Raw genomic sequence first — 24,072 nt, forward strand, 5'->3', positions numbered from 1 at the left:
AGTACCTTCTTATGCACCTGGTGCTGACCCAGTGATCCACCTCGTTAGCAAGCTCTTTAGTTCCAGACAGCTTTTGATCCACAAGGTATTGGTGCAGTTTTGTTAAACAAAGACAGAGTATGTACTCTCTAGCAGTCAAATTGTACAGCCCCTTCAAATCACTCACTTCACTCCTCTTCACACAACCATCCAGTGTCTTGCAAAAACGATCCACCCAGGTCTGCTGTGGCAGCGTCTGGCACCTATATCTCTCTTCAGTGAGCCCAAACTTCCTGGTCAAGGTCTACTTCATGAGGGAATCTACATCTTGTCCCCATTCCCTGGGGCTAACGGGGCATCCCTCCTTTCATATGGAACATGCCTCCACAGGCAGGCCCGCGATCAGCCTCAGAGACACTATGCATCTCTAGGGCAAACCTACAGGCCTCCAGCCAGTTGTCTATGTCATCTCCCCCAACATAGTTAGGCACCAGATCCTTTGGGGAGTCAGCTCTCTTTCCTCCAGTAGAAACTGGGGTAATGATGACACCTTCTGCTGGTTTCAAAAGAATTCCCTTTGAAGTGTCTGAAGATTCCTGACTCCCCTGCCCTGGTTCGAAGCTGGCATGAACAGTGCACTGGGGACAAATCCTTAAGTGAAGGCAGGGCATAGCCTATTCAGTTGCGCAGCTCCAGCCACCCCCATCTTGTCAGTGGATGGCCTATCCAGTCACATCTAATCCCTCTATTGGTTGACTGCTGGGAGGATTAAACAAAGTCCAACTGCCAACTACAACCAGTCATGTGACCCATGAACAGGCTGCAAGTACCAAATAGTTGGGGCCGGAAAATGCATACTTTCCAAAAGTGGCATTTTCAAAATTGAAATTTAAAATCTGACTTTACTGTTCAAGAGGATTTTTAATAACACTTTGTCAGACACCAAAAACGAAACGTTTGTCTGTTTCCAAACAAACGTCAGCACTTATTAAATGTAACAACGCAGCACAATGTTATCTTATGGTAGCAGTAGGCCTCACAGTAGTGAAAAAGAATTTAGGATCTTTTCACTACCAGGACATATAAAATTTATCAGTATACATCCAACTTTTTAATTACAATGCAGCTGCCTTATGGGCTACCTAAGGCTTACTTTAGAGGTAGCAAAGCAATAAAAGTGTGGTTTAAGGCTTGGCAAGGGGGTTATATTGCCAAGTCAATATATCAGTTTAAAGTTGCAACTGCAGGCCTGACACATTTTTTAAGGGGTTACTTAGGTAAGTGGCACAATAAGTGTGTGGGTCATTAGTAGCACTTAATTTACAGCCTCTGGGTATATGGTTTACTACTTTGCTAGGGCCATATAAATAAACGAAATATGATAATCTGGCATAAGCCATTTTTACCATGTTTTAGAGAGTGAACACAAGCACTTTAGCACTGGTTAGTAGTGGTAGAATGCACAGAGTTCTAAAGCCAACAAAAATAATTAAGTAAAATAGGATGTGTGAAGGCAAAGGGTGTCGTGGTGACCTTGTAGAGAAGTCCAAGTCCGACAACAGGGAATAGCAATCATATGATCCTTGAAATTGAAACATTGGTTTAAGTATATTTGTCTGCATTATAGTGCATTAAAGATATAGTGAATGCTACCTCACAATGGGATGTTTTTACCTCAAAACAAATATGGAAGTGACAATAGGCACTAGTCCAGTATGCTTTTATTAAATCCTGGTGAAATCTGAGGAAGGAGTACACTCACCTCAACAAGTAGTGGCATATGCAAGTTGAAGCCTGTCTGAAGTAGAAATGCCATTCTCATTGCCAGAAACAGAAAGTCTATCTGTAGCATGGATGTGTGAGTACTACCAGATCACTGTCTATGGCATACTATTCATCTTCATCAGAGATAGTCAAGCACCGGCCATGGTCAAGAGGTCACCTACAACTGAGTAATGGGAAACACGACTGCAGGCATATAAGCTGCATTCACAAACCAGACAAAGGCCCAAACCATGTTGATGGCTTCTCCAGATACCAATCTAAATCCCCAAAATCGATGCCATCTCTGGCCAGAAAATGCTTACATTTCTAAGTCCAGGAATCAATATCGCTACCTCTTTCAATACGATTGGTCACTACAGTCAATTTATTCCTACTCAAACAATTGATATCATCACAATATCCGATACATCACTGTAAAATGTTAGTATCATGACACACAGACACTTAAGAGATTGCAGCTTTCTTTTATCTCTATAAATAACTGTATGTGGAAGCAGAGAGTTTGTATATGTCTTGATCATAGTTTGTGCTTTCCAGGAGCCTACAGAAATGGGATGTAGATCTGGCATATAAAGGTTACAAAGGAATAGTCACTACAAAGTGATTTTGAGCTAAAATATGATTCCTAATGCTAGACAAGATGGTTAAGACCACCATCAACGAGTCTGATTTGTCTTAGGGCACCAACATTTAAACCAAACCTGCACCTTTACTAATGTCCATGCTGCCTGACTAAGGCCCTCATTCCGACTTTGGCGGTCCTAAAAGAGGACCGCCAAAGCCATGGGGAGGATGCCACTGTCATACCGGTGGTGCCCCCTCCTCCAAGTGTATTACACTGTTCCCGACTGGAGTGAACAGTGCTAGGATATTGGCCTTGACTTCTTTAAGGTAGCCAAGCCAAGGCCAATATTCTAGCACTTCAGCACCCTTGGAAAGTGCATTCTGACAGTGCTGGGCATAGGCAGTGCCGGGGCCCACTTGTGGCCCCCGGCACTGACTTTCTATCAGCCTTTTCATGGCTGGGTCCTCAGCCATGAAAAGGCTGGCAGAAAGTGGGGTTGTAATCAGCCAGGCAGTGCAGAGTTCAGCACCGCCCTGGCTGGTTACAACTCTGACCACCGTCACCCCTTTGGGAACAATGTTCCTGGCAGGAACGGTGGTTTCCTGGTGGGTCCGCCCGCCATGGTTGTAACGTGGTGGTCATACCTCCACAGCTGTGGTGGTCCGACCACCAGCCTCGTAATAAGGTCCAAAGTGTGGGACTTAGAACCCACTGATTTCTTTGGCCACATGATCTACAGTAAATACATTCTCCCAGTCATGGCTGGTACCTATGCTTACCACTAGTATAAAATCATATTGTCAGATCGCCCACCTAAAGCTTATGGTGTGTTAGGCAATATTGTACCGGCCCAAGGTCTTTTGATACTGAGAAAACCGTCAATAGCCCACTTTTCACAAGCAGTGAATTTCATGAATTTCTATATAACCTTGCTGTTCACCATCCTCAGTGTGCACCACTTCAACCACAAGCAAGCAGGTTTCTAAAATTATTAATAGGCAAAATGAAGAAAAACATCCAACAAGAAGAAAGAAAAAGACTCACTCTTAACAGAGCATTGCATCATGTATGAAAGAACTATTGAAACACACCTTCCTCCTCAACCACTGGTGAATGCCCTACCATTACAATGTTTTAAAGATCAGTGTGCACCATAACAAATCATGAAAATTCAAGGGAAGACGTGTAACATCAGCATCCTTTATTTCAAAGAAAGGGTAGGTAGTGGAAGTAGTGATCCCACAGCTGGATCAGGGATTCCACAGCACTGCCTTTCAGGACACTTACCACTTCCTGCAGGAGGGTGAATGCAAAGTGCTTGGGAGAGAAGAAGAGGTCTTGGATATTGTCAGGACAGTATAGGTGGAGTTTAGCACACCTATTTGTGGAGGAACATTTACAGGAGAGAGATTCCAGTAACAAATATTGTAGGATTAGGTGTACTTGACTCCTGTAGTTGTTTGAGATTCTGCATTCCTGTAGCATCATCCTTAAGAGGAATTTGGCAGTACACAGAATTTTGGATCTTGTGAGATGTAGGAGGACACTATATAAATGACAATGCAATAAACTATCATTTGAAATAATACCTGTTCTAGAGGGAGAGCAGTCGCAGACAAATTTACGACTGCAATTTTGTTTCCTGAAAGACAGTTACGGTGACTTTCTTTGTGAGCTGAACGGAACTGAGTTTTAAGAACCAAAATAGTTCTTTGACGGCTCATGGGCAGGTGTTATTTTGAGTTTGAATAAGGAGTAATCTACATCCAGGTTAGATTTTGCAGTGAGGTAAAGAACTATAAGTAGGGGTGTGTTAATAAGCCTGCAAAATTATACTTCAAGAAAAGTGCATGAAAATACTTGAAATTTCAAATAAATATCTTCAAAGTATTTTACATGAACACAAGAGCATTCATTAAAAAGTAATGTGGAAAGAGGATTGACTTGGGGAGAAAATGTTTGTAGCGCAACAGTCTTCCGCATCCAAGAATTTTGTGCAATGTCACACCTGCAAAAATTTGCAAAATCTCAGAAAAGTCCTGTGCATAGTAAAAATGTTGCAGGGGCCTAAAAAAGAGCCATTGTATGGATAAATGGATGGATAAATGATTACTTAAATAAACCCAGAAGATCTGAAGTTTTAAATTAAAACCATAGCTTGCATGTTATTAAGTATGTAGGTAAGTGGCGCTTTCATGGCACTAACCTAGCTGAAAGGCAGAAAAGCATTGTACATGGTCCAAGGCAAAAACTGTGGTTGTGTGATTGGAGTGGTAGCTACTGATGCAGTGGACTTTTACTGCGTCATGAAGAAGTGTTTTTTAAAAGTGTGCGTCTTTGACTCTTCCTGAATACCGAGGCTAGGCACATCGAGATACAAGAATATGGTAGACAAAATGTCAAAGATCAAAATATAGCAAGTTAAGTGCATCTAGAGGAAGCATAGATTTAGTATTCCTAACTCCAAACTGAAGTACCATGAAAATCTGTATATTATCAAGGTACGTATAGGTGGAGTTAGGTGTTGAAAACCTATACTTATTGTTTGGTATTTTGGATTCAATATTTTGACATTGACATTTGTATACCTCGGTATTCTAGCTTCGATATTCAGGGAGCTTACCATGTATTCAGCTGCTTCCTTAATGGGAGAAGGGCTGGGGCGGTCCTCATGGATAAGGATTTTTTGTTCCATATCCTGGACACACAGATGGAGAAGGCCTTGTGTCTTGTTTTTTTTTTCTTTTATGCACTTCTTTATCTGGCCCTGAAAGCCCCTTGAGTGCCTGTGCTAGATCCGCAGGATTTTAGCATACACTCACCGCTGCATGAGAGATTATTTATTGTCCAGCCCTGGTGTGAACCTCATGAAGTACAAGTGCAAGCACATTAGTCCACACCAATGTCATGCACAGGTGTTGCTTAGGACAAATCATGGAGCAACTTTACTCCTGTCAGAATTTCTATAGCATTCAAAATGACAAAATAACAAAATTACAAAATACCAAGTTTAATTCAATCAGTAGTATATGTGTTTCATTTTAATAGATTTTAAATGAGAAATGCAACATTCCATTATTTTCTTTAGTAACTGTGAATTTATTGTTCCTGAAATGTTACTTCTTACCGGGGCTTCCCATGCACCAACCACCTCCATGGATATAAATCAATGCTCTCCTTCGTGTTTTTGATGACTTTTTTGGAACGTATAACCAAACCGGAACTTTATTAAATGTTTCCTCAGTCACTGTAACGTTTTCATCTGACTTTGGTTGAGCATTTCCAGCAGGCATGAAGATAGCCATAATGTCCACGTAATGTGCTATTCCAGTCATCTCAGAAAGTTCTACCTAGGAATAAAATAATTGCAATCTTGAAATAAATCCATATTATATACTAAATACAATACCGTATTAACAATGTTACTGTTTTTCAGTTCAATACATGAACTTTTAGAAGTTTACCATTATTCAAATTCAAATCTCTCTGCGGTAAGTACATATCAGCCTCTTTGTTGGTTTATTGATTGGTATTGTTCAAAAACAGTATTTCTTAACAATCTGACTTCAGTGGACACCACTAAATCATCACTAGAACCCGGGAACCCCACTGAGTACTCAGGGCCTCATTTAGAAGAACTGATGCATCAGAAAAACTTGCACTGCAGGGAAAAAGTTTACGACGCCATAAATGTGTCATATTTACAGTACGGAACTCCATGGTGTAGGGTTCCAGGATGCTTCAGAATTTTTGACAATTCAGAGGGAAGGATATTGCAAGGCATCTGCTCAAAAACTGGTGCACTGCTGAAGTTTGTGTCTGACGCGCTCTTGCCCGGGACCACACATACCAGAGGGGATTGTGGCAGCGAGTGAAGCTGTCATCACATTCGCACCGCAAGGTGCTTGATAAGGAAGCCCAAGGCGCTGCTGCGCAAGACGCGCTCTTGCCCCGGGGGACAACACATACCAGCAGGGATTATGGCAGCGAGTGGAGCTGTTGTCACTTTCATGCCCCAGGCACTTGGTAAGGAAGCCTAAGACTCCGCTGCAAAGGACACGCTGGGCGAAAACCCAGGCGAAAACAGACCCATCTTCGCCTGTCATTAGACAGGGTGGGTGTTGGACCTGGCCCTTTTTCCAGGGTCACTCCCAAACTTTTTGCCTCCTTCCTCCTATTTTGTTCTGACCAGTTTTTGTAGGCTTTAGGACTCTGGGCACTTTACCACTGCTGACCAGTGCTAAAGCACATATGCTCTCTGTGTAAATTGCATTGGTGATTGGTTTATCCCTAATTGGCACATTTTATTTACTAGTAAGTCCCTTGTAAAGTGCACTAGAGGTGCCTAGGGCCTGCAAATCAAATGCTACTAGTAGGCCTGTAACAGTGGTTGTGCCACCCACATTAGTAGCCCTGTAAACACGGATCAGACCTGCCAATGCAGTGTCTTTGTGTACAGTTTTAAACTGCCAATTCGACTTGGCAAGCGTACCCACTTGACAGGCCTAAACGTTCCCCTTTTGTACATGTAACGCACCCCTAAGGTAGGCCCTAGGTAGCCCCATGGGCAGGGTGCGGAGTATAATAAAGGTGGGGCATGTACTGGTGGGTTTTACATGTCCTAACAGTTAAGTACCGCTAAATTTGGTTTTCACTGCCCTATCTCTCTCATAGCATAACATGGGGGCTGCCTTTAAATATTCTTAAAGTTGAGATTCCCTTTGAGAGCAGATGGAAATATGGAGTTTGGTGTCTCTGAACTCACAAATAAAAAATACATCTTTTAGTGAAGTTGTTTTTTAGATTGTTAGTTTGAAAACACCACTTTTAGAAAGTAGGCATTTTCTTGCTTAAACCATTCTGTGACTCTGCCTGTTTGTGGATTCTCTGGATGTGAATCTCCTATTGACAGCGACACAAAGGTAGTTGGGTGTAGCCTGCATATCCTGCTGAGACATCTGAGCTGGAGTGGAGGGAGGAGTGGTCACTTACACCTGAAGGGCCTATGCCTACCCTCACACAATGCAGTCTCCAATCCCCTGGTGTGTGTCTGGGACCTGGCCTGGGCAAGGCAGGATCTTGTGAACAACAGAGACTGTCCTTTGCAGTTTGCCTACCTCAAGGCAGAAAAGGGTATAAGTAGTAGACCCAAAACCCCAGACTTTTAGATCACTTCCGGAACCAAGAGGAACCTTTGCCAAGGAGAGGAGCTGAAGAGCTGAGGAGAACTGCTGCCCCTGCCTATGACTTTGGTTTGTTGGGCTATCCTGCAGTTGCTGCTTCTGCCTGTCAAAGGGAACAAAGAATGGACTTTGTTGTCCATTCTTGCTTGAGAAAAATCTCCAAGGGCTTGGACTGAGCTTGCCCCCTGTTTTGAAGTCCCAGAGCCATCAAAGACTTCCTCTGCCAGCACCTGGACTCTCTGGTGAGACTCCTGCGCTGCATAGTGGTGCCTTTCCAGTCCCTAGGCCCTCGGAAGATGAAGTTGGCAGGACAAGAGCTGAAATCCACACACAGAACACCGTGTGAATTTTTTTTTACACACCATCTGCAAATTGCTGTTAATAACACCCCACCTGCTTTGCGGCTAAAATCGACGCTCGACCTGCATCGCGGCTGGGAGATCAACGCTTCTCGGCTTTAGAAACGACGCATCACCCGCTTGCGGCTGCTCATAACGATGCAAACCCCACGCAGCGCGGTTTTCCAACACCGTGTGACCGGATTTCTCATGCTTCGTCCCTGGGTATGAAAGTCATCGTCATTCGGTGCAGATCTGGAACTCGACGCATCGCTCTCTTGCGAGGGAGAAAAACAACGCATCGCCTACCCGACCAGAGAAGAAATGACGCATGGCCTCACTTGCGAGTAAGGAAAGACGCTGACTTTTCCAACGCATGCTTGCCCGTGATGCTTTATTTTTGATACAAAACAGGTACTTTGAGTAAAATCAACATTTCCATTGTTTTCTCTGGAGTAAGATTCTTATTCCTTCGAAAATTCATATCTTGACTTGTGTATGTTGGATTTTTGTCATTTTCGTTTTGTTTGATTGAGATAAATATTACCTGTATTTCTAAACTGGGGTGGTGTTCATTTTGTAGTGTTTTCACTGTATTACTGAGTGTGTTGGTACAAATACTTTACACATTGCCTTTAAGATAAGCTTGACTACGTGTGCCCAGCTACCAAGGTGGTGAGCAGGGGTTATCTTGAGTGTGTATCTCCTTTGCCCTGAGTAGAGTGAGGGTCCCTGCTTGGACAGCGTGCAAACTGACTGCCAACCACAGACTCCATATCTAACTCTGGGCCACCCTTTCTTGAAGTGAACAGTAAAGCTGCTCTGGTAAGTCTATCAACTACTCTATTACTCCCCTTGTCTGCTGTCCCCTGCTCATTGCCCGATTTGTTGCTTTGCTGTTACTGACTGTTACCATGATCAGTAGTTATTCTCAAGCGATGGGGAAGCGGAAAACTGTGGACCCTCCTCTGCCTCATAGTGACACTAAGAAACTGGGGAAACCTGACACATTTGATAAGTATGATAAATCGGCCAAGTCTGTTAAAAATGGAACTGTGTGATTGGCCAAATCTAGTGCACAGAGCACGCTAAATGATATTGACTTTTTAATTGAGGATGTGGAGGAAATTCTAAAGGACAATGTCCCTGGGACCTCGAATGCAAATAAGCCTCAAACTAATAAAGTCCCCACAATGTTTAGTAAAGTGTTGAAGGGTCCTTCAGGAATTAGCAGCCCATCGTTGGCTAAATCTTCAATCATAAATAATGTTCCATCTACCTTGGAGACTCAAAATCCCTAGGAAGCAATTTCTTTGCAAAATTCTAACAAGGGAGGTTCTGTAAATGTCAGCCTCCCAGACTGCCTCTTAGTTCTGTGGTTGTTGTTTGTCCTAATATTCCATGCTACAACAGATTCGGCCCATTGGAGGAAGTTGAGTTAATATCTAAAAACTTTGAGAAGGTGGTGCTGCTTTCTGTGAATGCCCATCCTGGAGCTTCGGACTGTATCCAGCCAAATGAGGACCTCACACTAATACATTCTAAGATAGATGACTTGAAGATTTTTTTGCATTTGAGCCTTGGGAAAATTAAAGGGGGATTAGGCCCATTTGCTAATTGTGAAGGCAAGTGTTCTTGTCGGGTGGGAAAAAATATTTTTTCTATCCTTGATGACAGAGGTGCCGGGGAGGGGGGTCTCCTTCCGCTTCAGAGAAACCAACACTGTTGCCATCAGGGTCTTCCCTGTGGCTTGCAGTCTGAATAATGAAAGTAAATTACAACAGGGTTTGGCTACTAGGCACTCCTTTGTGAGCATGGATTCGCGACTCAAGGAGAATGTGCCTGACTGCGATTTGGTGAATCAGATCACCCAGGTGCTCCTAAATCCACTTCCCAAAGTACACTCCCTCCAACTGGGGTTGTCTTGCCAACAAGTTTGTATGGTCCCATTCGTGTGCCTACTAAGGATGTGAATATCAGCTTAAAACCTCAATCTTGGGCTCATGCTGAATACCAAGCAGACCTTAAGCTTTAAGGGGGTCCCCTGAAAGAAGTCTTTATATGATTAAAAGTCCCAAAAGTTTCAGCTAGGTTTTTTGAGAATGAGGTTTCTTTGATTAATAAGGCTGTGCATTGCTTTAGGTCTTTCAATTATTAGATCAGACATTGTAAGCGCAAAGAGATACTCCCAGGTAGGGGATGATTATGATTTTATTGCCCTACAGATGAGAGCTAAGATGTTGGTTAATGAACTTCTTACTTATGACTTGCACATTTGTAATCTCAGGTCTTCACTAACTACTGACATAAGATTGAAGTTCCATCCACCTAATGCTGAGACCTTTGTTAAGTTTGGGCGGAAGCGTGTTAGTGCCCCATCTTGTATTCCTACTCCTGTAGATGGTCCATGGATCCTTAACCCGAGCTCTATGCTGAATGAAGTCGACTGACTACTTAATGTCCCAAGGTCCATGTGTGCAGATGGGGCCTTCGGACTTGTTATAAGGCTACTGGCAGTGTGGGACCCAGGGGGGATTATGAGGCACTGACTAAAAGGAATGATGAAAATTGTTTAATTATTTTCAGTTTGAGTAGACCTTCACAACCTTCTATTTCCTACCCTGGATTTAGTGGGGGTGATAGTCTAACCCCGTTTATGTATTAGCTCTTGGAATCTGTCCGATGTAAGTAACAAGTTATTAGACCCTGAATGGGTCTCTTTTATTAACTTTTTGACATCTGCCTCTTCCAAGAGACATGGGCTACAAAGAGGTTATTTATTGAAGGCTTTTTAACTTATAGTGCGGAGCCCAAGTTATGGAAAGCAGTGGTTGTGCTAAAGGGGTCTACTTATTCTACTAAACAATACGTTGCAATGTTCCATTCAGTGGTGAAAATATACTCCCCTGACATATTGGGTGTTCAGCGTACCTTCCCAAAGAGTTTCAAGCTGGGTGTGATTAATGTGCATGCCAGATCGGTTTCATCCATTATGGAGTCTCCACTTCTTGACCAGCTGAATGGGCTTGTAGATGCTTTGCAGGAGAGTAGTTTTTCTTAGTAGAGGGTAATGTTAGTTGTTCATTTGAACCTTCTTTTTATATTAAAGACCTTAGTGACTCAAGAGTATGAGATATGGGGTAAACGTAGGTCATCAGGGAGAGGTAAGTATCTAAGCTCTTATGTTGCCTTTCAGATAGCTGCATTCAGTTTGGGGTGGGGTCAGAGAGCCTGCAATGGCAGGACTCAATCAGACCTCAATAGGGATCCGACCTTTAAACGTGGTAACTGAACCAGTGTTATAGATTATATATGTTTTATATTAGTTTGTGCAAATATTGGGCAATACGAGGGGAGAAAACTACAATTCTCTGTTGACCCTAATGGGTGAAATGTTTCAAAGGTTGGATAATAAGTGTAATACTGTTGTACCTGAGCCCATATTGGCTAGCAACTACCAGCAGGTTTCTTGGCATAGAGTTATGTCTGATGCGACTGTATATGAGGATTTATGAACAATTTGTGGCAGTGTTCTCTAAATTTGAATACTACATTAAGGACATTCCGATTCTTACGATTCACTGTCCCTTTGTGGATAAGCTACAAGATATTTTTAATAAAAAGATGGTTACTAAACAGTGTGCAGCTGGGAAACAGAAGAAGCGTTTTAATTCTGATTGTTCTGCAGCAAAATTGTTTTTGAAAAATGCCAGTGGGACTTCCTTGCAGGAACTGATTAGAGATGCTAGAAATAAATACAAAAATACTCTTGCTCAGGCTAAGAGGCCTTGGGAAGATGCAATTTAGTAGGAATTGCTGGCGGCTATCCTGCAGGAAGTAGATGGGTTTCTTGGAAGATCCTTTATCATGGTATTTGTGACTCTACAAAATCTTACATTCATCACATTCAACCTGAGACCAGCAAACCTTTAGCTTTACCAAAACGAGTTGAGGCTCCAGGGTCTGATTAAATCCTTGACAATATGTATAAATCTGAACCATTTATTTAGGTTAGTTATATTAATATGGTTTCTAATGTTATAGCTACAGGTGGTGCTATCCCTGATGCTTGGAAAGGGGTAGAAATTATCCCTGTTTACAAAAAGGGCAACCCGAGTATCCCTTCAAATTATAGATCAATCAGCTTGATCTGTAACCTGCAAAACGTTTTTGCACTTCAGGTTCTTGACAAGCTGTTATCTTGGGCAGACTCATATCTTGTAATATCTCCTTTCTCCTTTTTGAAGCTGACTTTAGGCCTAAGACCAGTACTTCTGACCAAGTATTTTGCTTGGCTCTGTATTTGAAGTATGTGTTTCTTTCTAAACAGAAGCTGTATGTGTCTTTTGTTGACTTACAGGCCGTATTGGATCTGGTCCCTAAGGAGAAGCTGTGGGAGATGCTATGTAGTATGAGAGCCCCAAGGAATTTGGTGCGTATATAAGTATGGTTATATCAGGATACCTATTCTCAAGTTCTATGGGGCAGCATGGGTGAACTAATCGATCGTATCCCTATCCAACGTGTCCTCAGAACCGGTTGTGTTTTGGCGCCCCCCAGTTTACAATATATATTAACAAGGTGGTCCAATTATTGCTTACCTGCCAGAATGATGCACCAATTTTAAACAATAAGAAGACTCCCATTTTGCTTTACGCTGAGGATTCCCTCTTGTTTTTCAAAACACCTAGCGGCTATAGGTCTAGAGGTCTGGACTTGAATGTTGCAAAAACAAAGTTCATGGTTTTGAGTTTGGGTGTGTTAAAAATTGCACTATCACAGTGGCTAATGTTTCTCTTGAAAGAGTCCACTTGTTTGACTAATTGGTGTTCAGGGTATCTAATAGATTCTGCTGGGATAATCAGCTTTCTAAGAGTTCCCTTCTTATTCACCCTAGGTCTTTGCCACCCTGCATTTCTTCAGAGATACAAGCTCAAGAGTAGTATGTCCCATGCTTAAAGATTATCAGGCATAAAGTACAGAATGCAGCAATTTTTGGAGCCGAAATCTGGGGATACTACAATACTCAGAAAGTGACAGCAGCAAAAAAATATTTTGTTAGATCGCTTCTTGCATGTCCAGTTAGTACCTCATTGACCACAATTTATCTTGATGTAGGTTTAAATCGAATTTCAGACTTGGCTGCCTTCAGGCCTCTGACATTTTGGATCTGTCTTTGGTCTACTGCAGACCTTGCCCTAAGGATATAATGATAAGACAAAATGCATCAACATTTCCATGGCTGAGGCATGTCTTCTTGTGGCGAAATAAGTTACGGTTAAGGTGCTACTGGGATAATCCAAATGGCATAAATAAAGCGCAAGCTGTTACGCTGAAGACTCGATACTGGGCACTTGTACGGGAAAACTATGTATTGCATGCTTGTAATTTGTGCCTTGCTAATCAATTCTTTTAATTAAAGTTGTTTCTCAGCTTTGAGCCATTTCTGATTTTTATTGCAAAACCTTTTCTTAGGAGTCTTTATGTATGTTTTCAGTTTGGCTGTGTGCCGTTAAAGTCTTTTACAAATCATTGGGTAAAGGGTTAATTGTCAGATAATTGTCTTGTTTGTAGTGCAGCTTCTGAGGCTAGCGAACATATTTTGTGTTTCTGCCCTGTATATGCTGTCCTCATTGCAAGTGGATTTGTCCAATCTACTTGAAATTAATAGTCAGACAGTATGAGGTAGCCTCTAGGATTTTGAAGAGTGATACCTCAAATGTAATTGTATTTGCTGTTAGCAAATTCCTAGAGGCTGTTTGGTATAGGTGGAAGTTATTTTTAGGGAATGACTGATATTTGTCAGTATGATTCGCTTTTTATGTATCTAGCTATTTTATGTTTTTTATTGTATTTATAATGTTTAACTGTGTGTTTTTCCCTTGAATATTTTGATGGAGTATTTATGACCAAATAAAGCTTGTTTTTGATGATAATATTGGAAAGGCCAGGACTCGTAATACAACTTCAACAATGTGTCAAAAATCTGAGACAATGTGTCAGTTCAGATTGACGCAAGAAGCCCAGTGTGTGATCGCCAATGTTAAGGACTATAAAATGGTGGAATATCACCATCTACACATTTACATTGGTCCTGGATGTAAAAAGTAATGTATGAAGTATGGCCATGTGTCACATTAAAGAGGACTTTGTCTACTTATGAGCATGCAGAGACCTGAGGATGTGTGACATGGTGAGTGACAGTGTAATGTAAGTGAATATAAGTATATTTTGGAATGTGAAGTGGAAATACATGTGTTACTTACCTTATGTGTGTACTTACCTGTTCTCCTTTGGAATATGCAAACCTAGACTTGAGGAACTTTTCCACCCTAGAGAAGTGACAATCCTGGCCATTCCCTTGAAAAAAGTATGTCACATTGCCTTGCAGCATTGGCTGATGGGATCATAGGTGCCATAGTCCCAGGTTAGTCAAGGGGTCCTACAACATGATTGGCACATGTGTAGACCTACTACAAACAGTGCCGAGGTACAAAACATCTTCCAGGGTGTGATGTTACTTCAAATGGACAGATTTCTGTTTTAAAGCCACTGTGTCAGTCCCTATGCCTGGGTTTGGGTGGTGTAGGAATTGTGACGCATTGCAGTGTCAAAAGAGGAAAATCTTGTAAATACCACTGCACCAGTTGTAAGTGACTTTTTTCGACGGAACGTCCACTCTGCATATGTTAAAATGATTGTGACACAGCTGGATCTCGCACAGGCTTATTTTGACGGAGGCCCAGAAAAAATGACACATTTGCCCAAATGTGTCACTTTGTAAATATGGAGCTAGCACAGAGCTGCCACTGGGTTAAAAAAAGTATGCAATGGCAGAGTAAGCTCCTTGTAAATAAGCTCCTCAGTACTTTAATTGAGGGCACCCAGCTTCCATACTAAATTTGGTGTTTTGTACTTATGCTGCTTCAATCAAAACTAATATCAACTTAACTTTTAGCCTCCAATTTCTGTATTTACAGACAAATTGTAAACCTACTAATAATATTTAATTAGCTATAAAGTCACAGACCCTCTGAGTAGGCATTTTGGATCCCTGGTGGTCCCCGGTTATAAAATATTTTGCATGTGCTAACGTGAAAAAAGAGCATAGTGTTTAAAATAAAAACTATTACATCAATGCACTTTAATATTCATCTTTATGTTTCTCTTACATGTCCACAAATACACAAAACAAAAATGCACCTTTTCACTACGTTTACTTAGGTTTTCTTGCTGCACATGTTCATCATATAGATAACGTTAATGATGTGTGTCCTGAACACCTTCAGAGATGTGTATGGTTTCCCACTGATATTTGTGTCAGTAGAAGTCGTTATACTGGAGGAAACACTTGGCAGAGAAGTCAGCACTGAGGCACTGAATACTTTAAAATTAAAAGCTGATGGTAAAAAACTTTGGCCTGAATTTTGAGCTGAGCAGATCTATCATGAGTTGGCTGTTGTTCATGTACCTGCATTTACCAGGTCTAGGAATGACTCAATTTGACTGGCTCCAAAATCCAGCAGGCAAAACTCACTTTGCAGCCAGGTTCCATTTCCTGCCCACTGCCTGCCCCTCAGGAAAGGCACAGCGCAAGCATGTAATGCCTTTCCCTACTAGACAAGGTTATCCCCATCACTTCTCCTCTCTCCTCTCCCACCACCTAATACCAGCTGCCCTGTTCAGAGCAGCTGATAAATCTGGGCAATAAACCCAAAGAAGAGGGAATACTGTACGGAATACTACCAACTCTACACAGTTATTCCCCATACAGTCATATTTAGCTCGTAATAGAGGTAAATATGTGTAGCTACTGTACAGAAAATGTAATCCCAGCCACCCAAAACCTCTGCACATACTTACTCCTCAATTCTATTTGGTGCTTAAAATGGAATCAAATCTTTGGAGGGCTTTAAGACAGACAGTCGAGGAACTATGCCATCCTTTTGGGTAAACATCTTGAGCGGCCCGTAGCAATAATATATACACCACGTGGAAGCACCATTCCATGCATTAAGCTACTGCAGAAATATCGCCGGGTGTTACATACACCATCGTGCATTATAAATGTCTTTGAACAAAAATTACATTTCCGTTTCAAGACCTGAGGTGTTAGATGTTGGTTCTGCAGGTCAAATCACCCCACCTTATTGCCTCAAGCTTACTGACTAAATGACTAAAAGTAAAGTAAAGAAAGAAAAGAAAAGGAAAGCTCTACATTTGTATGCTAAATTCCATCTTTTCTGGGCGGAATGTTTTTCTGTAATAAAATCATTACATGCTGACAGTAATGCAATGACTATTGAAAGCAATTCATGAACTGCTGATTGTAATTTTACTATCATAAGTGACATGGTGGGGTGGAGTTTATTGTTATGTAGATTAGGCCTGGGCAGAACTCATGGAGTTTTGCTATGCAGAGTTCCCCAAAACTCTGCGAGACTCTGCTTAACTATGTGAATGGTATGAATTTTTCTCAACAGCCTGTTCACACTGCTGTCTAGTGCGAGTAGCACGTTCTGCGGTGCAAAATGTCACTATGCAGTCACATGTGCGCAGGCATTTTGTTTTACTTGCTTTTCTCTGTTCTGTGCATGGTGCCTGTTTTCAATCCAGGGGGTCATTCTAACATTGGCGGGCGGCGGAGGCCGCCCGCCAATGTTCCCCCGTCAAAATACCGCTCCGCGGTCACAAGACCGCTGAGGGTATTTTGAGATTTGCCCTGGGCTGGCGGGCGGCCGCCAAAAGGCCGCCCGCCAGCCCAGGGCAAATCGACCTTCCCACGAGGACGCCAGCTCCGAATGGAGCCGGCGTAGTGGAAAGGTGCGACGGGTGCAGTTGCACCCGTCGCGTATTTCAGTGTCTGCTTTGCAGAAACTGAAATACACAGTGGGGCCCTCTTACGGGGGCCCCTGCAGTGCCCATGCCATGGGCATGGGCACTGCAGGGGCCCCCAGGGGCCCCGCGGCACCCCCTACCGCCATCCTGTTCCTGGCAGGAGACCCGCCAGGAACAGGATGGCGGTAGGGGGTGTCAGAATCCCCATGGCTGCGGAGCGCGCTCCGCAGCCATGGAGGATTCACCCGAGCAGCGGAAAGTCGTCGGGAGACCGACGACTTTCCGTTTCTGACCGTGGCTGAACCGCCGCGGTCCGAATGCTCGAGGGAGCACCGCCAGCCTGTTGGCGGTGCTCCCGTGGTCGGTGACCCTGGCGGTCACCGGCCGCCAGGGTCAGAATGACCCCCTAAATCTTTTCAATCCTGCCCCTATCATATTCCTCCATGACTCTTTTACCTTTATTTTATAAGTGTGCGTCCTTGTGCTTGTGTATTTTATATTTTTGTCTCATTTTTATTTTTTTGAGACTTTTTTGTATTTTTGTAAAATATTTGTACAACAACTATCAGGATGGAGACTGCAGAGGCCCAAATTCCAACACTGGAACATCGACGATACCATTGGGAGGTGGGGCCTCCCTTCCCTGACAATGGGAGTGCTCTGTCACACTGCCTGTGATAACTTACCGAGTGGGATGCAGAGGCACCGGCCACCAAGTGAGACACATCTAAGGCCTGGAGGTGCAGCCTTTGCTTCAAGTAAATGTTTAGTGCCCCGAAACTTTGAGCAGCACTGGTGAGATGCATGTGGCGTGGTCTGTGCCCCCTATCCTATAGCGGAGACCGCAAGACATTTGTCTGAGACAGCCCCCCCCCCAGTTGATACACACTTAGATGCTGAGGAGCACGCTGTCGGATGCAGAGGCTGGGCCCTGGGGGACTGAAAATTGCTTAATCGTCCGAGACTTCACAGGGGGGCAGTAAGTGGTGATCACTGCAAGATCCCAAAGTGCAATGGGCCGATGCCCTACATGAGATCATAGGCACCTATCCCGACCACCATAAGGACTGCTTCATGCTCCCCAGGCTCACACTGATCAGAGGGGACTTACCCCATAAGGGGAAAACAAAGACAGTAGCATCCTGTACGGGCTGCCCAGGGCCCCAGGGGTGATGGTGAGAACCATGGCACCTTCAAAGCCCAATAAAATGTAAATATGCATTAGACTGGCTGCCTCACAAGGCTGCTGAGAGATAGACAGTTTAACCAGATGCTGTAGAACACTCTTTGAGTGAGATAATGGCACCATCCCAGACCTAAAGGGCACTCTAGAACCTAAAATTGATGCTGTAACTGTGGTTGTCATGCTCCTGAAGGCTGATTTAAAAAAAACTATCAGGAAAACTCACCACAGCTGAATCTCACATCACCTCCCTAAAGTCCACCAATAAGAGGCTGTAGGGAACAATTACAATTCCTTATCAAGCAAAACAACATGGTGGCTCCTAAATTGGAAAATCAGGAGGGCTGCGCACCATGAGCAATATTAGGGTCAAGGGGGGTCTCTGAAGGGGCAGAGGGAACCCAGTGTTGAACTATTCTTCCTCATTCTACCTCATACGCTTCTTTCCAGACTTCACCTTGCTGGTACACCACCAGTGCCGCAGTTTTGACAAAGTAAAAAAGGTACTTTGAACTAAAGATCTTAAATATATGGTGCTGTACCCGGCGAGACTGTGTGTGGTGGAGTAGGACAAATCCTTGCAATTCACTTCACCGGAGAAGGCTGGAGGGTTAGCGAACTGTTGGCTGATTAAAACAGCGAGAGCAGCGTACGGGGTGTATGGGAGACCAACCTTAACCTGAAACTACTGTAACCTGTAGGGGAGCGCAGCCAGCTAGAGGCACTCCAGGGGACCTATAGCAGATCTGCTGCAATGGCTTCTTATCAGGGACACTTTTGGTACCACCAGGGATGACGGAATAAGCGGTATTGCACCCTGCTGGATGCACCTTAGGCAACAGCTGCTGTAGTCCTGGAAAATGAGTGGGCCGGATAATGTCTGGCTTTGGGAGGGTGGGGGTAGATGTAGTTAATGACAAGGAACAACATACATGTGGAATAGTTATTTGCCAACATAGGAATAGTTTTTCCATGAGTCTGTCCGGTTCGTTGAGGTGATGCCACCAACCCTGATGTTTTGCATTTCACAGTTCGGGCAACAGGTGCTCTGCATGTTGGGGAGGTGAGCAGTTCTGAGCATGTGGTGCAGGGTAGCAGTAAGGTGGGAACGTCTTTGCTGTTTAGCACTATTCAGAAACAGACTGGGTCACAAGATACTCAACAATAGAAAGGAGACAGGCCTGGGTCCCCACTGGTTGTGATGGTGACACCTCATATACTACTTCCACCATGACTGCCCCCATACCACTATCTTTGAAGACCCTAAAATGGAATGTAAATGGCCTGGCAGTAATGTCAAATGCACAATAATTCTCCAATACCTTCAGAGACGTGCCTGAGATTTAGTCCTCATTCAGGAGACACATCTAAAAGGCAACCACTGTAAAGCACTCATCCGGTTTGGGTATATCCTTCTGGCACAAACAGGCTACACAACAGATACTTTAGAGTGGACATCCTCATTAGAAAGTCACTACCCTTTATTTGCCATAGAACCTGGAGCGATCCACTTGGCACGTATGTGTCACAGACTGGACACTGGGAAGGTCATAGCCTTAATGTCTGCTCTGCCTATGTACCGCCTAGACTCCATGCCGATACTCTCCCTGCACTCAGAGCTGTGTTTGTGGAGATCCCACGGAGATACTTCTAATTGGGGAGACATGAAAGCAGTGATAGACCCAAAGATGGACCAGGAAACCAGCTCATATGCTATGGGTGATTAAGGTTCCCTAGGAGCTTTCATAGATGCACTAGGATTGGTGGACTTGGGCGCGTACACAACTCTCAAACTAGGCAATTCACTTATCAGTCTGCAGCACAAAGGAGCTACTCCCGACTTGATTATATCGTCACACAACAACCTTTCCACAGGCAAAATCAAAGATGCAGTACACAAACCACACAGAATATCAGATCACTCCCCAACTGACCTTAGAGTGAGAGATTGCTAAACTAGAAACCCAGGCCCTGAGGGACGGGGAAAGAAGCCCTCAGTTGCATCATCGGCTTAGACTTATGCAGCAGGAACTGCGAGACGTGGTGGAGGACAGGGCACAAGCCCAGTCAGCAACGATTATCTGACATTGGGGATAAAGCCAACAAGCTGCTTGTATGGCAAGAAAGGAGGGACTGGGGATGAAACTGGGTCCTGCATGTCCAAGACACTCTGAGAGTGCTCCAAACAATTAGTACTGTGATAGCGGAAATGTTCACTAAATACTATGCGGAGGTGTAGGCCACCAAAACTTCCTAGTCTGATGAAGACTGCTCCAACCTCCTCTGGGAATTGTCTAACCAGACGTTGTCAGCCAAACACAGGACCATTCTAGAACAAGACTTGAAATTTGAGGAGATAGCCAGGGCCATCCGAGATTTGCAATCAGAGAAAGTATTAGGACCCAATGGCCTGCCAATGAACTGTTTAAATGAACGACCGATAATGTGACAATCTATAACTTGGGCATGTTCCAAGCAGCCAGAAATAAAGGATCTCTGCAGTTTGATCAAAGGACTGCCACTATTGTGGTTATTCCAAAAAAGGGCGCGCTACCGAGGAATGCAGATTGCACGGGCCCATCTCACTAATAAATGTAGAGGCTAGGGTGTTGGTGTTGTTGGTGAAGGCACTGGTGACTCAGTTGCAAAAGGTAATTACAACAGTGGTCCACCCTGGCCAATCAGGCTTTATGCTACACAGAGGGGCCTGACTAAACTTGCAACAGTTCTAAGGAGTGCTGCAGGCCACAGCGGCACTGCCTGCCAAACAGCCTGTCCTCCTGTCATTGGATGCGAAAATGATATTTGAGAGCAGTAAATGGGGCTACCGCTTCACGGCAAGAGTACGGGTCCATGGTGTGCTGTACCAGGCCTTCACTCTTCATATAGGTGCACAACAGGAATGCCCTTTATCTCCCATGATTTTTGCACTTGGCCATGAGCCCATGGAAGCTTGTGTACTCCAGGACCCTCTCATTCAAGGCGTAGATATGTATGGTGTCTGGGAGGAGCGTATCTCCCTCTGGGCTGATGACATTTTACTCTACACCTCCTAGCTTCCCCACACAGTGGACAGAATTTTATATATCTTCCATATATTTGGGGAATACTAAGGATATCAGATTAACTGGGACAAGGCCCTTGTGTTCCCGCTGATGGGAGGAACTCCTAGACTCGAACCAGGCTGTTCGGCTTCAGTTGTGCATAAAGGATTCAAATACCTTGGCATGCGTATAACACGGGATCTTGTGGAGATCCTAGAATCCAACCTACTCACACAATTGCAACACCTCCATGAGGATGTTGCTCACTGTAAGACACTGCTTTTGTCGCTGATGGGCAGAGCGGCCCTTTTAAAAAAGTTGACCGTCACCCAGCTACCGTACATCCTACAAAATAATCCCCACAAAGTCCCATCAGTCTATTTGAAGAAAATTGACCATGAGATATGACAATTACTGTGAGATGGAGGCAGTCTGCACTATCTAAACTCCAGAGAGGAGTGTATGATGGGGGCCTGGCAGTCCCAGACCTCCTCAGATACTACTGGGTAGAGCAATAAATAGTGGTCAACAATTGGGTGTTGGCTGATCGCTCGGAACTGGCCCTCCGTGTGGACCAAGAATTGATGGGAGACAGGCTACCATGGATCATCTACCGAAGGAGGCTGGGCCAAGCCTTACAGACCCACACCCAGACTGTGGTGAGGATTTGGCTTGAAGCCACAAGATACTTCGGGCCAGGGCAGGCCCACTGCACAAAAACAACCAATGGAGGTGTTTTCCACCTTCTGTCTGTGCTACAAAACACAGCACACATAGAAAGAGGAAAGAACAGGGAGAAATACATATCCACCCTGTGTCAAAACCTTGTAAATCTGGGAATCCGTTAAAATCCATGGATGTTGTATGGGAACACCCAAGCAACAACCATGGAAATGCCTCCCAGACGCAAAGTAAGGCAACGCAGTGACTTGCGCTGCGTTGCCTTACACCATATCTACAAGGCCATGAAAAGCCATGCAGTGGCTTTGCGTGACCTCGTAGATATGGGTCAGCAGCCTGCAGTGCAGGCTGCTTGTAAATATGGGCCTTACTGTGGGGTGAGAAGCTGACGGACAGAACCTCCCTGGGGGACAGCGACTCAGTGAGGGAGTGCAGTGCCTTAAAAGATGGGCCCTATTAGGCACAGAACACTTGGGCGACATTTTGAGGGGTCCGGCCAAGTTAAAGTTTGAGGAGTTGCAGTGTGAGTATGGGTTGGCAGAGATCGAACGATACTGATACTTACAGTTGCAACATGCTCTCCGATGGCATGTCTCGGAGGGGTAGCAGCCGCCCGAGGCAGCTCCATTGCTAGACCACCTGTTGCCAGACCCCATGACTGACAAAGCCATCTCCTCCATCTACAAAAAGCTAATAAATACCCCTACTGACCTGCTAGAGTTCTGAGAGAGATGTATGACAGAGATCCTGGGCCAATCGGGCTGGGGCGATACATAGCCCTAAGGAGGTGGCAATATGGGCCTGGTTCGGTCTGGTCCAGTTTCGGATACTTCACAGGTCGTATTACTCTAGAACATTACTGCCCTAAGAAATGGAATAAGGTCTGGGATGGGTGACATATATAGGTTGTTTAGTGGCAGGTGAAGCTGTATGGGAAGTGGGGAGGGTTTGGCCTCTATAGTTCTACTCCAATCATGCTTGGTTCCCCCACGGGGACATGTTGGGGAATATATCATGCTTAATAATTATTGCTATGATGTTTGTGATATTTGTCTGCTCTCCCCATTATATAAGTGATACAAATGATCAATCAATGTTTTTGTTGTCTTCTGCACAGTTGTTTAATACAAATAATTTAAAATAAACATTACACTAACTAATGGTCACACTAATTCTCTTTTTAGAGAAAAGTTATGTTTATTTAAGTTTTGGTTTAATTTTAACTATTGTAGGCCTGAATTTCAAAATGAGTTAACAAGTAGTTGTAATATTTGTTTGTGACATGAACATTTTAGTTTTAGCCGTGTTGAAGTTCAAATGCTATTGATAATGATGCTCTTGTCCTTTTTACCCATGGCTGCAGCAAAACCGCAACCCATGCCCTGGTTACTTGCAGACTCAACTACGGCAACGTCCTCTACGCCACCCAGAAAAACCTGAAGAAATTACAGCACATAAAAAACGCTTATGCCAGATTCATCCTGGACATTCCCCACCGCGCACATATCTCCAGTCATCTAAGAGACCTCCCCTAGCTTCCCATCGAGAAAATAATTAACTTCAGCTCCTTGTCCAAGATACAAGCCCACCACAAACTAGGACCCTCCTACCTCGTCCACCACATCACCTTCTACTCCCCCACCAGACCTCTCCGATCTGCTCAACAAACACTAGCCACTGTATCACACATATGGGAGACCTCAGCTGGTGGAAGAATCTTCGCCTACCTGGTGGCAAAGAGCTAGAACAGCCTGTCTCTGCATCTCAGGCAGTCTCCATCACTACCTCGATTCAGGAAGGACCTTAAAACCTAGATTTTCAACTGAAGCTCAGAGGACAAACCCCTTTAGTGCTTTGAGACCCCTACAGATGAGTTGTTGCACTTTATAAACCCTGATTTGATTTTTTTTTATTTTATGTGACAAAATGCTTTTTTTCTTTTGTAATTATTGTGGAATGTTGCTTTAATGAATAGCATGTTCAAGAGACACTTGCAGTATGCCGACTAGTCCATATATCTTACCTTGTTACAAGTAGTTTAAGTTTGAAGTATGCAGAGAGAAACTTGCATTGTGAGAAACCCTGAGCGCCTGTCAAGTATGCAATGGTATCATTTTGCTTTAAACTGATTGGACAGTCTTCTCTTGAGAAATGCGTGTAGGAGACTATTGTCCTTCACATAATGTCACATGTATTGGCTTGTTGATCAGGCTCAGGTGAGGGTTCGAACATTCACCCCACCTCCACACAAGTTCATGAGGAGAGATACTTTATGGTTCTCAAATATGTATAAAGAAAAGTACTCACACTACCATGAGGTTTGTTGATCCACCCAGCACCAACAGGACAGCTAACACCCTGAAACTCTGTCTACTTAAGCTTGGCATTAATATGGCAGCCATGTTGGAAGTATAAATGCCCATCTGACCATCTTGTTCTTTAGTTTTGTGTTATAATCTTCATAGTTCCTAATGGA

General features: G+C 43.8%; 1 protein-coding gene across 1 annotated transcript in view; it reads right to left on the reverse strand.

The window, feature by feature from the left end:
• The window catches only part of LOC138265534 (arylacetamide deacetylase-like), a 239,951-nt gene that overhangs the window by 173,215 nt on the left and 42,664 nt on the right, over positions 1–24,072 (reverse strand). Inside the window, exon 2 of the mRNA XM_069213338.1 lies at positions 5,457–5,679. Coding sequence (XP_069069439.1) covers positions 5,457–5,679 — 223 coding nt within the window. The remainder of the gene's footprint in view (positions 1–5,456; positions 5,680–24,072) is intronic.

The sequence above is a fragment of the Pleurodeles waltl genome, chromosome 11 (assembly GCF_031143425.1).
Source record: "Pleurodeles waltl isolate 20211129_DDA chromosome 11, aPleWal1.hap1.20221129, whole genome shotgun sequence".
NCBI lineage: Eukaryota > Metazoa > Chordata > Amphibia > Caudata > Salamandridae > Pleurodeles > Pleurodeles waltl.